At 47.1% G+C, this 18435-nt stretch overlaps 1 protein-coding gene across 5 annotated transcripts in view; it reads right to left on the bottom strand.

Moving 5' to 3' along the window:
• The window catches only part of SHROOM2 (shroom family member 2), a 675938-nt gene extending 672144 nt beyond the window's left edge, over nucleotides 1-3794 (bottom strand). For 3 of the 5 annotated variants that reach the window (XM_069205145.1, XM_069205146.1, XM_069205152.1), the window contains exon 1: nucleotides 2362-3794. In XM_069205145.1, coding sequence (XP_069061246.1) covers nucleotides 2362-2583 — 222 coding nt within the window. In that variant the 5' untranslated portion in view covers nucleotides 2584-3794. The remainder of the gene's footprint in view (nucleotides 1-2361) is intronic. The other 2 variants (XM_069205148.1, XM_069205151.1) reach the window with 2 other exon arrangements.
• Nucleotides 3795-18435: the final 14641 nt, after the last annotated feature.

Below are 18435 nucleotides of genomic sequence, written 5' to 3'. Positions count from 1 at the left end.
TTCTTTTCAGAAATTAAAACAGTCCTTCATGCACTGTAACAGAACTACTTCATGGGAGGTGGAATGATACACCAAACATCCAACAGAATAAGGAGGTATACTCCTCTTGGGTGTGATGAATGTTATCTGAACGCAATGGCTGATGGCAGCCAACCCAAATAAGTCACTAATTGAGAATAATTAATCAAAATCCATCTCTATGTACACTGTCAGCTACAGGTGTTGCCGACAGCCTTGTTGTCAAGCCCGGACGATTAAGCATCTCCTAGTAGAAAAACCTCTACCATTGAGATTTATGTTTAACTTGTATCCTATTCATAGAAATAGACAAAATACTCTTCAAGGAAGAGGACAAAAACAACACTTCTAAGTGAAACTCAAGAATTGCTAACAGTTTCAATAATATAAACCAGGTCCACTGAAGCTGTTTGATTCTGGGGCTTTGGCATTTTTCGCAGAGTTATGGATTTACTGCATAATCCTTTGCCTGCTGCATAATCTGTAGATTTTGACTAAAATGTTTTTTGTAGCCCAAATAGATCAAAAATTACTGAATGTTAGAAATAACTTGGATGATGTCATCGCACTGTACCAAAATAATAGCAGGCAGACACAACACCATCAAACTCCATTCTGCAACTTCCACTTTAATGTGCTGAAGACTTAGAAGAGATTCAAACAGATGAATCAATTTTCCTTTATTTAAGTACTACTAATATGTCTGCATTTTCTTCTCCTTTGTTGGGTCTAAAAATGCACACCTATTAAGATCAGCAATGTTGTCCTTCACAGTGGATTTTTTTTAAGGCGTGTGTTTTAATAATATGCTCTGTCATTTGCTGGACTGATTGTCACTTTTAAAGTCCGACTCTCAGTTGTCGACCTGGAGATCTCTGTGCTATTGTAATCCTCACAATGGAATAGGATTCCATTATGATGACAACTTTTTGGTCACAATTATGATCATAATCTTAAGAGATTTCTTTGGAATCAATGCCATAAATTCCCTAAATTCTAATATTCAGCAACCGAAGAAACAAAATCAATCTTTTGTTTAGTCATCCACAGCAGTTAACCTAGAGAATCGCAGGCATTTCACTAATCCATTACAAATGTTTCCATCTCTTTGCATTTTTCTCACAACTTCATGTACTGAAAACATGTTGGTCCTATTTGCAAAGACCTACATTTGCTGTACTCAGGCCTTTCTTCCTAATTCCAGAAGATAACAAAGACTGCTCCTGGAATTCACGAGGAAGCCAGGTGTGCAACCAGAGTAATTCACTTACTCATATCAAAGGATTTGTGAATCAGGTCTTGAGCATGCTCTACAACTTACCAAAATATGACAACTGTTGAGGACCAAATGGACCAGAGGTTTCAACAAGCAGACTGCTACATTCTACTTCACTCAGTCCGATTAGCTCTCACTGTCTGCACAGTGGAGAGAAGAGAAGCAAACATGCAAGTCCTGTTAGACACAATGAGCAACAACATGGACATTACTAACTAAAGGATGGCTAAACTTATGAATTCTGCCTTTACAACAGACCAAAGGCATACGTTTTGCAAAGGATCCTGCAACATGAGGGTACTTAAATATATTCAGACTTCATACTAGTGTCCAGAAAACAAAAATAAAATAATAAAGTGAGCACAGCATTTTAATAAAGCAAACACTTCCTGCAGCTGAGTTAACAGACACTGAACACAATGAATAAGGCTTGTCAATTTGCAGGGCCTTGCGTGATGTCACATTCCATGTCAAGGAACTTCTAGAGATTTTATAGTAATTAGTATCCTGAACCCTATAATAAGTAACCGAAAATGTAGTTGTACTTAACTGGATTCATAAAGGCCAAATGTTAAAACATGCAAATTATTAAAATCACCATGAGACTGTTTCAAGAAAGAGGCGATTTTTCTGTAAATGATTCATGAAGTGAGCCATTAGAGTTGATTGCTTGAATCGACAGGCAAGATGCATGACTGCAGTGAGCTTTTCACATTCATCGAGGATTCACTTTGTCTCCAAGAGTTAGCAAACAACTAAACCATGATATCCAAGAAAAATTCTAAATAAATACCACACGTGAAAAAAGATAAACTGCACTGTGAAAGAGTGCATAAAGTACAGTCAGTAGCAGTTAAACACTTGACAGGCCATTTAAGTTTCTCTTAATGTACAGCGCTTCTGCAAGATCAAATTTAATGAACACCAAAATTACCAAATGCTTTTCTGGATCATCATTTAGATTACTGCCAGACCCAGATGAACTTTGAAGTAGAACAGCTTTGCCAGGCCGTGATCAAATGAACAGCAGGGGACAAGGTGGATGTTTCCAAGCTGAGAGGTCTTACCTTGGTGATGATAAGGGGTTCCCCGTGCTCTCTTCCACCTTTCAGGGTAAATCCCCAGGGAGCACCCCCTGACAGCAGCATCTCCACCAGTCTCCAGCCATCTGCTGCCCTGTGCTCGACTACCATCACCAGCGGGCCTTGCTCCACATACCCATGAGACACCCTTGGGCCTCGGTCAGGCAGAAACCGCTCCTGGCTGCCTCTGGTTTCCATATTCTCCATGGCCTTTGCAGGCAACCACAACAGTACAACCAGACCAGCAATCAAAACAAGCTGCTTTAGTCCGAAGAAGGCTGTCGCCTTGACCTAATCATCATATTCACACTCAGGATCTTCCAATGATGTCTTTTGGACAATGACCAGCAAGGAGATTAGTTAAGTGACTCCACTAGTAATACTCTTCGTTTAACTGGTGTCAAATGTGATCCTCTGCATAAGTTGAACACTGATGACCAGCTCTGTCACTTTACTTCAGCCAAACTCCTAAAGCCACAGGGGAAAACAACAGTCCCTTCGAAGAAGGCAAGTAAAGTTAATATAACTTTTGTCAGGAAGGCATTTCCAAAGCCACCAGGCTGGGTAAGGCACAAACACAATCCATAATGATAATCATAACAACTTGACGGAAGAAAAATGTCTTCAAAATCAACAGAGAAGGCTGTCAGCAGCAATACTTGGTCCTTTGCCTGAAACACCAATAATCTTCTCTTCAAAGTGGACCTGCAGATTTATTACCCGTTTGAATCCACTGCGATGGTTCATCAACCAAAACATAGCATTCTCTGCCTTCTTGGTAATGACTCCCAGTGACGGTCAGGGAGATTCCGCAGCACACGGGCCACGAGGCGCTACTTCCGTTCCTTTTTCCTGTCGGGACCCTCGGCTCCTTCCTCTTTCCAAAATAGAACAGGATAACTTCCTAGTTTTCGCTAGCGGGAGACTTCCTCTTGTGGAGGTGCACACACACCCACCCAGTGCACTTGTTCTGTCCGGGCTCTCTCAGCTCCGGGGCTGCTGCTGCTCCAATAGCCCCAAGGCCCTGCCCCTCTCGCCGTACCTCGCACTGAGATCCCCTCGGCGGGGGCTGCGGGCTCCAGGGCCAGTGTTGTTGCGCAGGCTGCAGCGGGAGGAGTGGTTTGGTTTCTGGTTGTGCCCCGTCCCCTGCTCCCGGCTCCCTGCTCCCGGGTTCGCACTTCCCTCTCAGTGATTCATGGAGAGGCGGGGAGCGCAACAGGCAGGACGAGGCAGAGGGGAGGGAGAACAGCCTCCTCCGTACACTTTATTTTTTTGTACTTTGCTCGTTCAGCTTTCCTGACCGCGCTCCATTTTCCCCGCATACCGATTTCAGATCCTTCGCTATCCTCTAGGTTGCTCCCAGAGGTGCACTGCGCTCCCCTTCCTCGGTTTCTCTTTTTTGCACCTCTCCGTCTACCTGCGGCGCGGGCGGGGCTTAGCTTTCCCAGCTGCTTCCCTGGAACTCTACTTCCAGTTATGAAGGAGGACGTGGTACCACCGCCCTCTAGTGGGCGTATGCAGAATAATCTACCGCGTATTCTAGTGTTTTGTTTTGGATCAGGTTTTTGAAAAAAATATCTTCGGATGCTGACATCTGGTGGCAGGTTTTTCAGGTTGAACGGTAGTAAAGTCCTTGTCCCAGTAATCAAAAACCTTTATGAGGCAAATCGTCATAAACGATTGTCCCACAAAACATAAGGTTTAAGTTATAAGCAAATGAACAGAAACACGATACAGGTTAAAACATTTGAATGTATAATCTGGCTAAGGTACTGATAAAGTGCAGAGAGTTCAAATATTTAGCAGAAACTTTAGATGCACCACTAGGATTACAACATTGTAGGAGGGCCACCAAAAAGTGTGCAGTGCCCAATTATAAGCTGGTTAAGTAAAATCTGTTCATGATTGGCTGTCCACAATAGGTAGAGCTCAATCCCATCTGTGGTAGTTATCGCCAAGCGATGAAGGGGCGATTCCATTTTCAACACTTGAGTATCTGGTGGCACTTTTATGTTCTAGAAATAGAGCTTTACTGTTTTCTTGGATTTATTATCAATTTCACTGGGAGAAAAAAATGGAATTCCAAGTTCAAGAAAAGATTTCTTGAAATAGGCCAAAGAGGGCTCCGCTCGATCTTGTTTTAAAATAGGTCTATGGCTAGGCAAGAACATTTTGTTAGAGGAGAACGTCAGATCTTTACTCATACCAATAAAGGTGAATTAGTGATCAGGTCTTCCAAATAACAAAGGTCTGTTTCTGAGCAGATAATAAAACCAGCAGTCTCCTTAGTATTGCTAAAAACCTGCTTAAAACGTATTTTCGATTTTTTGCAGGATCCTTGGGTTAATGTAATCCCATACTCCAGCACCATAAATGCTCAACGAGAGACACTTACTTACTTTTGTATAGCATTATTAGTTCTTTTATGGATTTATGGCCGAGTTTCCCTGCAAAGGTAAAAACTACATCAACTGCTTCAACAAATTTATTGGGCCTTTGTGTTAAAAGTGTATCCTATCTTAAGTTAATGTCAACATTATTCCTACATAATTACAATTCTGAACCTTCGCTATCATTGCTTAATGAGAAATGAGGAATTACACAATTTTCAGGACAGAAATCAAAACAGGAAATGCTAACCTTAATCCCACCAACCACTGCTGGGTGCTATAAAAAGGGCAGCTTCCCAGCGCATTTTCTGTAATCCAAAGCATCGGCAAAGGCTTCGATCCGGGAGTGTGTGTGGGCCATACTGACTGTAACGAGATCAGGTTGAACTAAGAATTATTGATACTAAAGGATGGAAGAATCTGCTTCACTAATAGCCTTAATCACCAAACAGCCTAAGGGCAACTTTTTGTTGAAGCCAAATACTAAGAATAGCAGAGACTGGACAAAACATCGAGGCTAAATAATGTTCTAAACACCAAGAGTCAAATATACCCCAATGTCTTCAATAAGACTTCAGAGTAGATGGCTTCCTTAAAGTTTGATTCACTTCTACTAATGAAGAGGTAAACACCGACACAAAACAGTTAAAATTTCAATTTACAGACCTACACAATAAGAGTTAGAGGAAGTAAAGGGCTGGAGATCTTCACTGGAGTAGAAGAGGAAGGATCCAGTGACAAAGAATTGCCATCTCCTAGTGCAACAGGAACCACTTCCTTTGTGGTGAAAAGGGTACCACTATCACCACTTGAGCCTTCTCCTGTTTGATCTTCAATAATAACCTTAGAATCAATGGAAACTGTAGGAAGAGAGACAATGTTTCTTTTGTTGACTTCAGAAGAAGGGAAGACACCCACCCAGGCTCCCTGTTCTGGGAATCTCAACCAGAGCCTCGGAAGAAGAGAGTTTGTCTTGGTTGCAAAAAGGTCTATGAATGGGGTGCTAAATTTAAAATATTTCGGTAGGAAGGTTGCGTTGAACAGACTCGAAAATGAACGAAATCCCCTGCTCAGTGCATCTGCTTTCACATTGTCTAATCCCTTGATGTGCACTGAAGCAATTGAGAGAAGATGTACCTCTGCACAGACCTAGGGAGCATGCAATCCTGTTCACGGATTGAGCGTGCATGCTGCCTTGATGGTTGATGTAGGCTAGTGCCACCAGGTTGTCTGTCTTCAATGGCAATGAGAAAGCAATGTTTGAAGTGGAGTAGAACTTTGAACTCCGCTGTTAACTCCCTCCTCCCAACTGAGATGACCAGTTTCTGAGAGTGCCATTTCATACTATGGCACTAGCATCTGTTGTTAGTACCAACAGTGGAACCATCTGAAAGGAAAACCCCTTGGAAGGATGTCCGACATCAGCCACCAATGAAATCCTTGTAAAGGTTGTTACTTTCACTTTACTATGCTTGGAAGGTTAATCTGGTCCGGGTCTCTTCGTACATTCAGTGTAACCTCCATCACATACTGATAAATATGCAATCCCAATTTTTTTTTTTTTAAATTGCTATAATACTATGGCCCTCATTATGAACCTGGCGGTGAGTGATAAAGTGGCGGTAATACCGCCAACAGGGTGGCGGTAATTAACACCAAATTATGACCATGGCTGTGATAACTCCCATAGACAGCCAATGTACCACACCATCCGCCATGGCGGAAACACCACGCACGCCGGCGGTCACCATCAATAGCCAGGCGGGAGACAAAGTACCGCCCACCATATTAAGACCCTACAATCCCTCATGTTTTCTGGGGCAGTACCAACACCATCAAAAGCCTGGCGGAAACACATCACTGAAGAGAAAAGACTCACCATCTGAGGCAGAGGGAAGAACAGTGCCACCATGGAACCCGAACTGCAAGTTTTTCCGATGATCTTCTACGTTATGCTCCACCTGGAACACCAACGTGGATGAAGATGACGACGACGGTGAGTACAGCCGCCTAGCACAAAGGGAGGGAGGGAGGAAGATAACAGTGACACACACACGCACAACACACACCCGACACACACACACCATACACACGTCCAGCTGCACCCGAAAAACAATTTGCACCCGATACATGGCAGAATAATGCAAGGACAACAGGAATGCACCAAGGTGAATGTATTAATCTCAACAGCTAATAAATAATCGAATTGTCGGTGAAACCGATATGTACACAAAGGGACACTACCCAGTCCAATGTCAAAAGGGCCCACATGGCCACGGGGCACAGATTCGGATAGAACTCTGCAGGGGCAACAGTTTGCAAGTGGACAGGCACCTCAGGGGGATGAGGGGGCACCACAGCCAAAGTCAGGAACAAGCCCACTGGTTCTGGAGGGGGCTCCATGCCCATTTCTCTGTCCTGGGGAGTGAAAGGCCACAGTCTCTCAGGTGGGTGACTTGCCCACTGGTTCTGGAGGGTGCCCCTCGTACAGCAGCCCCGGGAGGGTTGCCTACATGGCTTCCGCTGGTGGTGATGGCTGCAGTGTGGTGGCAGATGGAGGTGCCTCCTGGGCAGCCTCTGCAGGTGGTGATGGCTGCAGTGTGGTGGCAGATGGAGGTGCCTCATGTGCAGCCTCTACAGGTGGTGATGGCTGCACTTTCTCAGCTGTCAGTGGGGGCCCGTGACCGCTGGTGGTGGTGGAGGTGTCACTCTGACAGCCTCCGCTGGAGTAGAGGGCTTCGTCCTCTCCATGACATGGGGTGTGGATTCCTTACTTTTCCTGAAGGGGTTGATGGCTTCTTCCCCTTCATGGCAGGTTGCACGTGGTCCTTAACCTTCTGGGTAGGAGTCAAGGGCTTCTTCCACTTCAAAGCAGGAGGTACAGGCTCCTTTCCCCTTCTTGTCTGGAGGTGCAGGCTCCTTCTCCTTCTTGGCTGGAAGTGCAGGCTCCTTCCCCTTAGTGGCTGGAGGTGTGGTATCCTTCCCACCACAACTAGGTTGTGCCACCACTGTCCTCGTGGACTGTTTGGCTGAGGTGCTGGGCAGGGTCATTGGGACCCTGCTCTTACAGCCAGAATGGCAGGGCCGGGAGGGAAGAGGTCAAGTTGGGCAAGGAAAAGCTTCTTAAGGATGGTGGGGCAAGAGGAGGGAGGAGTGATGGGAGTGGAGGTTGAGGGAGTGGTTGTAGGAGGTGTATGTCTGCTGGATTTGGCTGCAGGTGCATGGGCAGTATGCTGATGTGAGGTGGATGGCTGTTCGGTATATGAGTGCTTGCGTTTGTGTCCTTTTGGAGGGGGGGCAGACAGGGTGGGAGGGGACATAGGGGACGCGTGCATGGATGTTGTGCAGGTGTCTGCTATTGAGGTGTGTGTGCTGCCTGGTGTGGTGATGCTGGTGGTGGATGTTGATGTAGTGCATGCAGGTGTGAGTGTGGACATGACTGGGAGGGAGGTAGAGGAGGAGGGGGAGACAGTGGAGGCAGTGGATGTTTTTGTGTCTGCAACTGTCTGATGTTTGCGTGAGTGCTTGTGGGATGAAGTGTGGTGTCGTGCTTGTGTTTGCATGTGCCACTCTTGGGTGTTGGCTTGTGTGCATGCTTGTCAGTATGTGTGCCTGGGATAGGTTGGGGTTGAGGAGAATGGGACTGGGAAGTGGTAGTTGGAGGAGGGGCGGTAGAAACAGGGACAATGGTTGCCATAAGAGAGGAGGCCAGAGCCTGAATCGATCTCTGTTGGGCCGCCAATCCACCGTGAATGCCCTCCACGAACGCATTGCATTGCTGCATCTGGGATGCCAGCCCCTGGATGGCATTCACAATGGTTGATTGCCCTACAGAGATGGATCTCAGGAGGTCAATAGCCTCCTCACTCAGGGCAGCAGGGCTCACTGGGGCAGGGCCTGAGGTGCCTAGGGCAAAGGAGATGCCCACCCTCCTGCTTGAGCGGGCACGGGCAACTGGCAGAGGGGCTACTGGGAGGGTGGTGCTGGTATGGGGGGTGGCAGCTGTACCTGCAGCTGGGGTGGTCGCACAGGTGTCCACCACCACCTGGGAGCTTCCATCGGAGGAGGTATCTGAGTCTGTGTTGTCACCTCCTGTCTCCGCCGTAGTGCTCCCCTCCCCCACTGTCCCACTGGTTCCCTTGGCATCAGTGGACTCTGCCTCCTGGGTCCTGTGGGATGCAGCTCCCTCTGTCGCCGGTGCCCCAGCATCCCTGTCAGATGATGCTAATGCACACAAGGACAGGATGACAGAACAAAAAAGGGAGGGAGAGAGACAAAGGAATCACTGGGTCAGTGACTGCACCAACACCACAGTTGGCATACACAGCACTGTCACACTCAGGGAACAGGCTTAAGCACTATGCATTGCACTGCCGGGGATATGGCTAGATGCTAAGGCAGGATGAGGGCCACACACCGCCAACTGCCCCCTCCTGGGGCCCACGATGCCTTGCCTGAAATGGACTGCTAACAAGCTAGGTTACCTTTATTTGATATACACTTATTACCCTAGAGTTGACCCACGCTGCAATGTCTGGCTTGGCCTTAGGGACACCCACTAACTCACATCCACCACCAGGATCCCACCCCATCTGCCAAATTTTGTAATGATACCCACTGTACTCACCCCCTTGTAGCTGCTATGATTCCCTCAAGCGCCCATCCAGCTCAGAGTAGGCCACCGCCAGTATGCGGGCCATCAGGGGGGTCAGGTTCCAATGGGCACCCCTTCCTCATTGGGAGGCCATTCCCAGCTGGGCCTCCGCGGTCTTCTGTGCCCAGCGTCTCAGGTCATCCCACTGTTTCTGACAGTGGGTGCTCTGCCTGCCAGAGACCCCCAGGGTCCGCACGTGCTTGGCGATGGCGTGCCATAATCCCTTCTTTAGATGGGCGCTGACCTGCAGAGGCAATACAGACAGGAGAACACCATTAGACAAACAGCCCAGCCAGTTACACATATGGTCCACCTTATGTGTTTCCATCACCATTGGCACTCCTATCGTCCAGCGCACACCATGTACACCACCACAAGGCATTTCCCCCCGCTGTCCCCAATGACATGATGCTTGCACACACATCCCCATGCATCCTTCCCACATGCATCATGCCCAATGTGTACTCACCTGTTGGTCTGAAAGCCCATACTGCAGTCCATACTGGGATAGGACCCCATCCACCAGTCGCTCCAACTCCTCCGAAATGAAGGCAGGGGCCCTTTCCCCGGTAACATAAGCCATGGTGTGTTCCAGACACAGGTCACAGCAGCACACGCAGTGTAGGTGTTCTCCTGTTGAAGGTCAGGAAACAAGTGAGGAATCAGATAGAAAATGACGGTCAAGTCCGCGGCGGTGTACACCGTCACCGCCAGTGCAGATCCCCATTGGCCACTGTACTCCATAGAGCCCCATATAATCCAATGAGGAATTGCACGGCGGTGCAAGACTGCCTTCCGCCACAACGCCCAACGTCGGCGGAATTACATCTCACTTCCACCTGTCCCTACATACAGGACAGGTGGTCGCCATTTCAGGGGGGAACAGTCATATCGACTTTAACTGAGTCACAGATTAGATTGGCATATACCTCGCCATACTGAAGTTGTGGTTCCATTGTTCCAATTGTGACAGCCTACTCACTCTTGTGTCCCTTAAATACCTACCGATGCGGACCCTTTGTGGACTTAGCTACACTGGAGGACGGGCACATTATCCTCACCTATAGACTGGACAGGGCCACAATCACAGAGCTGTGTGCCTAATTAGAGCTAGACCTGATCTCATCTATCTGTCAGCTGACTGAGATCCCCCCTCTTGTGCAAGTGCTATCAGTGCTCCATTTCTTGGCAACTGATTCTTTCCAAGTGACAGTGGGCTTGGCAGCAGGAATGTCACAGCCAATGTTCTTATTCGTGGTGGCAAGAGTCTTGTTTGCCCTGGTGAGATGCATGTGCAGCTACATTTCTTTCTCCCAGGTGGAAGAATTGGCCACTGTGAAGGCCGGATTCTATGCAATGGAACATATCCCCAATATTATTGGGGCGATTGACGGTACACATATTGTGTTTGTCCACCCCCGCAGAATGAACAGGTGTTTAGGAATCGTAACAGTTTCCACTCACTGAATGTGCAGATGGTGTGCCTGGCGGACCAGTACATCTCCCACGGTAATGCTAAGTATCCTGGGTCGGTGCATGATGCCTTTGTTCTGAGGAATAGCAGCCTCCCAAATGTGATGGCCCAACTACAGAGGCACAGGGTGTGTCTAATAGGCGAGCCTTGGTCCCCACCCACTGTATATTAGTGTATGCCTTCTGGTGTTAACCCCATAGGATTGTGTGAGGCTAAATGTGCTCCCTCAAGACTTGCAGGTGGCTCTGGCTACCCAAACCTATTGTGGCTGCTGACCCCTGTGAGAAATGCCAGGACAGGGGCTGAGGAACGTTATAATGAGGCACATGGGCGAACCAGACGTATCATCAAGAGGACCTTCGGCCTCCTAAAGGCCAGGTTCAGGTGCCTCCATCTGACAGGTGGATCCCTGTGCTACTTACCCGAGAAGGTCTGACAGATACTAGTGGTATGCTGCATGTTGCACAACCTCGTACTTTTTCTGCAGGAGGAGGAGACTGGAGATGCCCCTGTGGCAGCAGTAGACCCTGAGGACAGTGAGGATGAAGAGGCTGAGGATGAGGACAACAGAACATCAGTTATCCATCTGTACTTCCAATGACACACAGGTGAGGCAGTGCAAATGCACATTCCTATGACTATTGGTGTATTCTCTTGTAGCACAGGTGCAGTGTCCAAGGAGCCATAGGAAGGGGAGCAAAGGCAGTTGAAAATGGACAAGATGACTGAGTGGGACACAAGGGGGGCAATCAGGAGAGTCTCATTTCCTGGCGCTGGTCTTGGGAAGTGTCTCTGGCTTCTGTCTGGTTCACAGGGAACATTTGTGGGGTGGTTCACCTTCTGCAGGGGGAGGGGTGCTGGTGGCCTGTGAGTCCTGTGGCGGGGCCTCCTGCCTACTCGCTGCAGGGGAAGTGGAGGGCTGGTCAATGGACTGGCTAGTGGTAGGGGCCTGTTGGTGTGCTGTTGCCTCCCTCATGATGTTGGCCATGTCACCCCTGCTTTGGAGATCAGGGTGGTGTTAATGGCCTGCAAGTCCTCCCTGATCCCCTGATACTGTCCCTCCTGCAGCCTGCATGTTGTCAAGGATCTGGCCCATCGTGTCTTGGGAATGTTGGTAGGCTCCCAGGATCTCAGAGAGTGCCTCCTGGAGAGTCGGTTCCCTGGTCCTGTCCTCCCCTGGTGCACAGCAGGCCTCCCAGTGTCCCTATTGGCCTGTGCCTCTGTCCCCTGAACGGTGTGCCCACTGCCACTGACCCAAGGTTCATAACTGTCTTGGGTATGAAGTGTGGCCTGGGGTCCCTGTACAGGTTGGCACACTGCTGATTGACGTGTCCTGGGGACAGAGGTGTGGGTACGCTGGGTGGGTGCTGTGGTGTTGGATCCTGATGGGGGAGGCTCTGTGGTGGACTGTGAGTGGGTTTGGGTGACCGGCTGTCCAGTGGTCCCTAATGGGCCAGGTAGGTCACCCAGATCCTAAAGTCCAGAGTTATTGTCATCACTGGGTGCATCTTCTGTTGGGGGACTGGATAGTCGTGGCACCTCCTCTCCGCTGACATTGGCTGGGGTAACTGTGGGGATGTAAGTGATGTATTATGCTTTATGTGTGTGACATATTGCACATCCCTGGCTTTCCCTCTATCGTTGGTGTTGCCCTGCCACCTTTTGCTTGTGTATGGTGATGTATTGTGAGATTGTTAGTTTCCCTATGCTGTGCATGCTTTGGTGATTGGTATCCTTGCAGGGCTGGGAGGGCTGTCCATGCATTGGTATAGCATGCAGGGCTTGGCACTGTGGTTAGTCATATATGTAGGTGCAGTATGTGGGATGGAGTGGAGTGATGGGAGTGAGGGTGAGGGTGTGAGATGGCATGAAGGTATGGGAGGTGATAAGTATTAATTGTTGACTTACCAGTGTCCAGTCCTCTAACTTCTCCAGTGAGTCCCTCAGGATGCAGGATTGCCAAGACTTGCTCCTCCCATGCTGTGAGATGGTGCCTTGCTGCTGTGGAACGTACCTTCCCCCATAGGTTGTTCCACCTCTTCCTGATGTCGCCCCTTGTTCTTGGATGTTGTACCATGGCGTTCACCCTGTCCACGATTCTCCACCATAGCTCCATCTTCCTTGCAATGGATATCTGCTGTACCTGTGCTCCAAAGAGCTGGTGCTCTACCCTGACAATTTCCTCCACCATGACCCGTAATTCCTCATCAGTGAAACAGGGGAGCCTGTGTGGGGACATGGTTGTTGTGTGGTGTGTGTTGGTGACAGTGTGTTGAGTAATGTGGTGGGGTGTGTGATGTGGGGTGCGTGAGGGATGTATGGGTGTAAGTGTTGTGTGTGTCTATCTGTCGCAGTGGTCTTGGTGTTGGTCTCGTGGCAATGATTTATATTCATAAAGGGTTGTGGGTAATGTGGGTGTTTGTTTTATAGTGCTGTGGGTGTGTGGTGTGTTTATGAGTGTCAGGTGTGTGTCTTTAGTATTGGCCAATGTGGTGGTGTTTTGTATGCGGTATGTACTGCCAATGGTTTACTGCCATTGAATGTCTGCCATGGTGATTTGTGGGTCATAATGTGATGAGCGTTGTTCTGTTGGCATAATGGTATGGGTGTTGGTACCACCAGTTTATCACTGACCCTTGGGCTGGCGGATTTGTGTATGTGGCTGTATTTTGTTGGCTTGGTGTGTGTGTGTCATAATATGATGAACGGATATTTGCCACCGTGGGGGTATGTTGGCAGCCGTCACCGTGGCGGTAAGCAGGATTTACCACCAATGTCATAATGAGGGCCTATTTCTCTGGAGGAATGACCCACCTCCTCCACAGGCAATCCCATGTTCTTCCAAGCATGGCTGAACAACTCCTGGTAATAACTCCTTTGAAATATACTTTCTCTTTTTTCCTCAGATGCAGAAGCATCCTCAGATAAATCTGACTCAGATAGGTGAAAGTACCTAGGCTCCCAGTCAGAAATGCTTTTGATATTTTGCTTGTTCCTTAAAGAACATAATGTCCCTAGGATTAACCTTTTAATCATTTATTTTTCCTTGTGCCTCCCTTGCTCCTCTTGGCGAGAGGAGAAGACTGAGAGGATCCACTCAAGGAGAAATGAGATGAAGAACTATGTCTCCATTTTCTAGCATGCTTGTTCAAGATTTCAACATGAAATATGTACTCAAGTTCAACTGTAATCACTCAGCGTCTTGCCTTTAAATGTAAGATAAAACTCCTTCACCTGCACTTTCTCCCTTGTGCCAAAATGAAAGTACCCGCATGTGCAAACCGACCTGGTTTCGTGCATGTGCTTAGAGACTATGCCTGCTCCCACCGACAATGCATGCGAGCTGGTCAATGCCAAATTACCCGCATGTGCCACCCAGCGTTGCGCATGCACTGACACAGATCTCTCCCGCTCTAACTTTCTGAATGATTATGAGCATGAATCGGTCCATACAAAACAGTGTATTTTGAAAAGTCTAGCACTGTAGGATACTGCTATACATCCAATAATTACAAGCAAGACGCGTCTTCCCCTAGATGAGATGTGCTATCAGCAAAACACCTTATTTGAGATAGGCTTGGGGATCCCTTCCATCATTACGTACCAATAGTTGCTCCCATGTAGGTGCTAACCTGCTACCCAAACCCAAACCCAGAAACATTAGCGCATTCATTGGAGGTTAGCTCAGTTAGAACACCTGCATACCTGTTCCTTTTCCATTTCTAAGAGGAAATAAGGCAGGAAGAGCTCTGGGAAGATAACCTATTTATTACACCCAGTTGATGGTTGGTAGGAATCAGGCTAGCATTTCCTTTTTTGTTTCCTGTCCTGAACAGATTGACATTCCTCATTTTTCAGCAAGTAATGCGGTACAAAGAAGGGGATGTGAAGATAACATGGTTATCTCCTATGAATTTTGCATCTTTATATGTTTTTTTCTGCAAGTCTATAGGTGTCAGTGATTTTCGCCGGAAATTGCAGTGACGTACCTTGACAGTTATCAGCAATGTGAAAATCAAATAAAACATGACAGTTAAACTTACTGAACACTTTTACCACTCTGGCCTGTTAACAACACTTTTTAAATGCGGGGGCTCACTTAATCTTTTTCAGCTAACTCAATAAATATGTATTTTATTAGCTTTCTAATTTTCAAGATGATACAAAAGTCTCATATTCAGCATTGACAATCCGATTGATACAAGATCCAAAATATGCACAATTACATAACATAGGGAAGGAGGTAAGAAATCTGCTCAGATAGGTCCGTTATTCCCAGAACATTTCATCAAGATCCAAAAAATATGAAGCCCCCCAAGCATATATAAGCCAGTGTACTCTCCACTAACTCCCTGATGATGTCATGACCCAGGACCTCAATCCCAGTACTTTTGCTCCATAGTCCTATGTCAATAGCTCCCTACAGTCTACAGGGATTGGGTGTCTGGAGGGATTAATAGATTATGGATCATTTCAGTCCAGGAGCAGTATGACAGCGAGGCCTACTGTCCCTGTTTGCATAGTGATATAACCTTTAACTAGATGCGCTGATACTCCCTATTACTGATAATGCACTGCTCCAGGGAGCTGCAAACTTGACCCCCCTGCACCCAGGCCCAGTCAGTGATATCTACATGCAGAGGGATGTCTGGAGGGGTCCATAGGACCCTCCCTTATGTCCCTCTGAAAGGGCTCCATGGGTGGCACACTGATGGCCAGATTAAATGGAAAATGACGGAGACCAGCGCTGCGCTGAATTTGGCAGCGTCGTGCATTGTCATTTTCAAAATGCAGGGTGCATCGTATTTACTAGAATACAATACACCCCTGTGTTTTCCCCTGTGCCGGCGCTAAATTTGCTGTTGTGCACCAACTCAGCCACTCTTGCACTGTAGTGCAAGGATAGCTGCGTTGAGGGGGAGATTGTTTTTGTTCAGGAAGGAACAATTTAGGGCGGTGGTGGGGGGTAGGGGTAGTTTTAGGTTTTAGGGGGGTGGAGGGGCAGGGTAGTTTTAGGGACAGGGTAGTTTTAAGGGCAGGGTTGCTGTAATTTGAGGGGTGGGGGTTGGGTTAATTTTAGTTTTTAGGGGTGGGTCGGGGGTTGGGGTAGTTTAGGTTTTAGGGGTGGGGTGGGAGGTTGGGGTAGTTTTAGGGGTGGGGTGGGGTGGGTTTCAGGGGGGTCGCGTGCTGGAACCATGCATGCCATTCCACGCATGCCTTTACCAGGCATGCCTTTACAATGAAAAATCGTTGTTGAGGCATTCGTGATAAAGGCATTAGTAGTAACAACAAGGTTGTTGAACTGACCATGTTGTTCAGGCATGCGTGGTTCCAGCATGCATTGTTTTGACACATATTCCCCCCATACAAATGAGGGCACACACCTTTAGTAAAGTGCTGGTGCCACATGCACGCCAGCTGTATCTGGATTACAGAAGGCACTGCACAAGCGTCTGCAGCTATAATGTAATCAACGTGCTACAGGGGCGCACAAAGGGGATGCATGCACCTACTGGGCCCACAGTGCACTTTATATAATACGGCACCAGGAAGCCAGATCTTCTTTCACTTTATTGTCTATCCTAGAAGCCCTAATATAGGATTATTTTTGTGAGGACCCATTTTAACACGTCCATTTCCCATGCCTTTTTGGTTGGAGCTCAGGGATGTAACCAGTCTGTGACGATCAGGCATTTTGCAAGAACTGTCCCCAAGACTGTGAATTTGTACATCATCTTTCTTTTTTTTTGGAGGAATAGTACCTATGTTCAAGACTTTATTACAATCTGATCTTTCATTCACGTTTAATTATGAAAATTCTATTTTTATCTTAAGAGTGGGGATTACTGTTATATGAAATTGTAAAGCATTTCGATTTTAGGAAAGGTTTCAGGTGGAAAAGAAATAAAAAATAAAACAAATTCTGACTCGGCCCTAATCTGCCAACCAAAGAATGCATCTCAAACAGTTCACTGCCTTAAAACTCCTCCGAATCGCTAATTCTTACAACCAAATGAGTTTTGAATTAGCAGTTGCCATTCCCAAGTGAAACCAAAAAAAAAACTTAGGGCTAGATGCATGAAATCCTTTTCCCCATGTAAAAAACCTATTCTGCGAGTCGGTAACCTGTTACTGACTTGCAAAATAGGTTTGCTTGTCGCTATTAGAAAGGGGCGTGTCAAGGGCGTCCCTTCCTCATAGCGAGTTGCAACGGAATGTAAGATTGTTTTGCTATCAAGAATGTGGTCACAAAACAATCACAGTTACCACCAACTTCAAGTTGGTGGTAACCCATTCACAAATGGGAAGGTGTCCCCACAGGACCAGTTCCCCTTTGTGAATGAAAGAAAAAATATTTTTTCAGAGTAGGTAGTGGTCCCACGAACCACTGTCTACTCCAAAAAAATTAAAGGAAAACGTTTCATTTTTGTGTTTGAAATGCATCCCTTTTTCCTTTAAGGAAAACTAGCTGCATTAAAAAGAAAACTGAATTAAAAAGCAGTCACAGACATGGTGGTCTGCTATCCGCAGCAGACCACCACCCCTGTGAGTGCGGACATTCCCAATGGGGTCGCAAATTGCAACCTACCTCATGAATATTGATGAGTTAGGTCATTTGCAACCCCATTAGGAATCGCTAACAGTATGCTTAACACTGTTGTATATTTTGTTTTGCGACTCGCAATTTGCGATTTCCAAACGGATCGCAAATTGCGAGTCATAAAACCAAAATCCTTTGATTAGTTCTCAAATATAAACATATTTGTTAAAAAGTTAAAATGTAAGTGATACAGGACATAGTAAGGACCAATCAAGATGTGCCTTCGCTGAGCTCCTACTGGGCACCTGCTGGGCAGGTTAGGGACCAATGGAAGCAGTCGCAGGGGCCGGGAGAGAGAGACCAAATAAATCTCCCCATTGGAAATTGTCTCCTAATGGCGATACCATAATGATTTGAAGTATTTCAAGACAATGATGGGGACTCCAGTAATGATTCAAGATAGTGCCCGCCTTAGAGCTCACCCCCTGTGTTGGTCAGACTGATACCTGAGAGAGGTGAAAGCTGGTGCAAGGTGACTGGAACTCTGGTGCAGATCCTCTAGTCCCAGAGCGCTTGGATCAGGTATAGCAAGGGCCACTGGAATTGTGTGATTTTGCGGCTGCAGCTATTTGCCACCTAATTCATGATCTGTTAAAAAGTTACTAAAAAATGCAGCAACACCTGTTGCCACACAGGGAAGGCCCTTTGAAAGGGTTGACTTGCTTACTGCTATATTTAGGTGTTAAACAGTAGTAATGAAGTGCAGCTAGTGTGCAGACAGTGTTAAGTTTCAAAATGACAAAATAATGAACTAATACTATCACAAAATGTACTGCATAACACCTACAGCGTAATTTCAGTGGCAGTGGGTAGTGCGGAGGCTATCCAGTAAGGGGCCTGCGGAGCAGTGACCAAATACCCGGTAGAGGTATTTGGTGGATGAGCAGTAGATCGATGTCCCATCTCACAATACCAGAGCCCCGGGATCGGGCTTGGTGGA

Source organism: Pleurodeles waltl, chromosome 8, assembly GCF_031143425.1.
Source record: "Pleurodeles waltl isolate 20211129_DDA chromosome 8, aPleWal1.hap1.20221129, whole genome shotgun sequence".
In the NCBI taxonomy this organism is placed as follows: Eukaryota; Metazoa; Chordata; class Amphibia; order Caudata; family Salamandridae; genus Pleurodeles; species Pleurodeles waltl.
The sequence above is the reverse complement of the archived record's forward strand: the minus strand, read 5'-3'. Positions and strand labels throughout refer to the sequence as shown.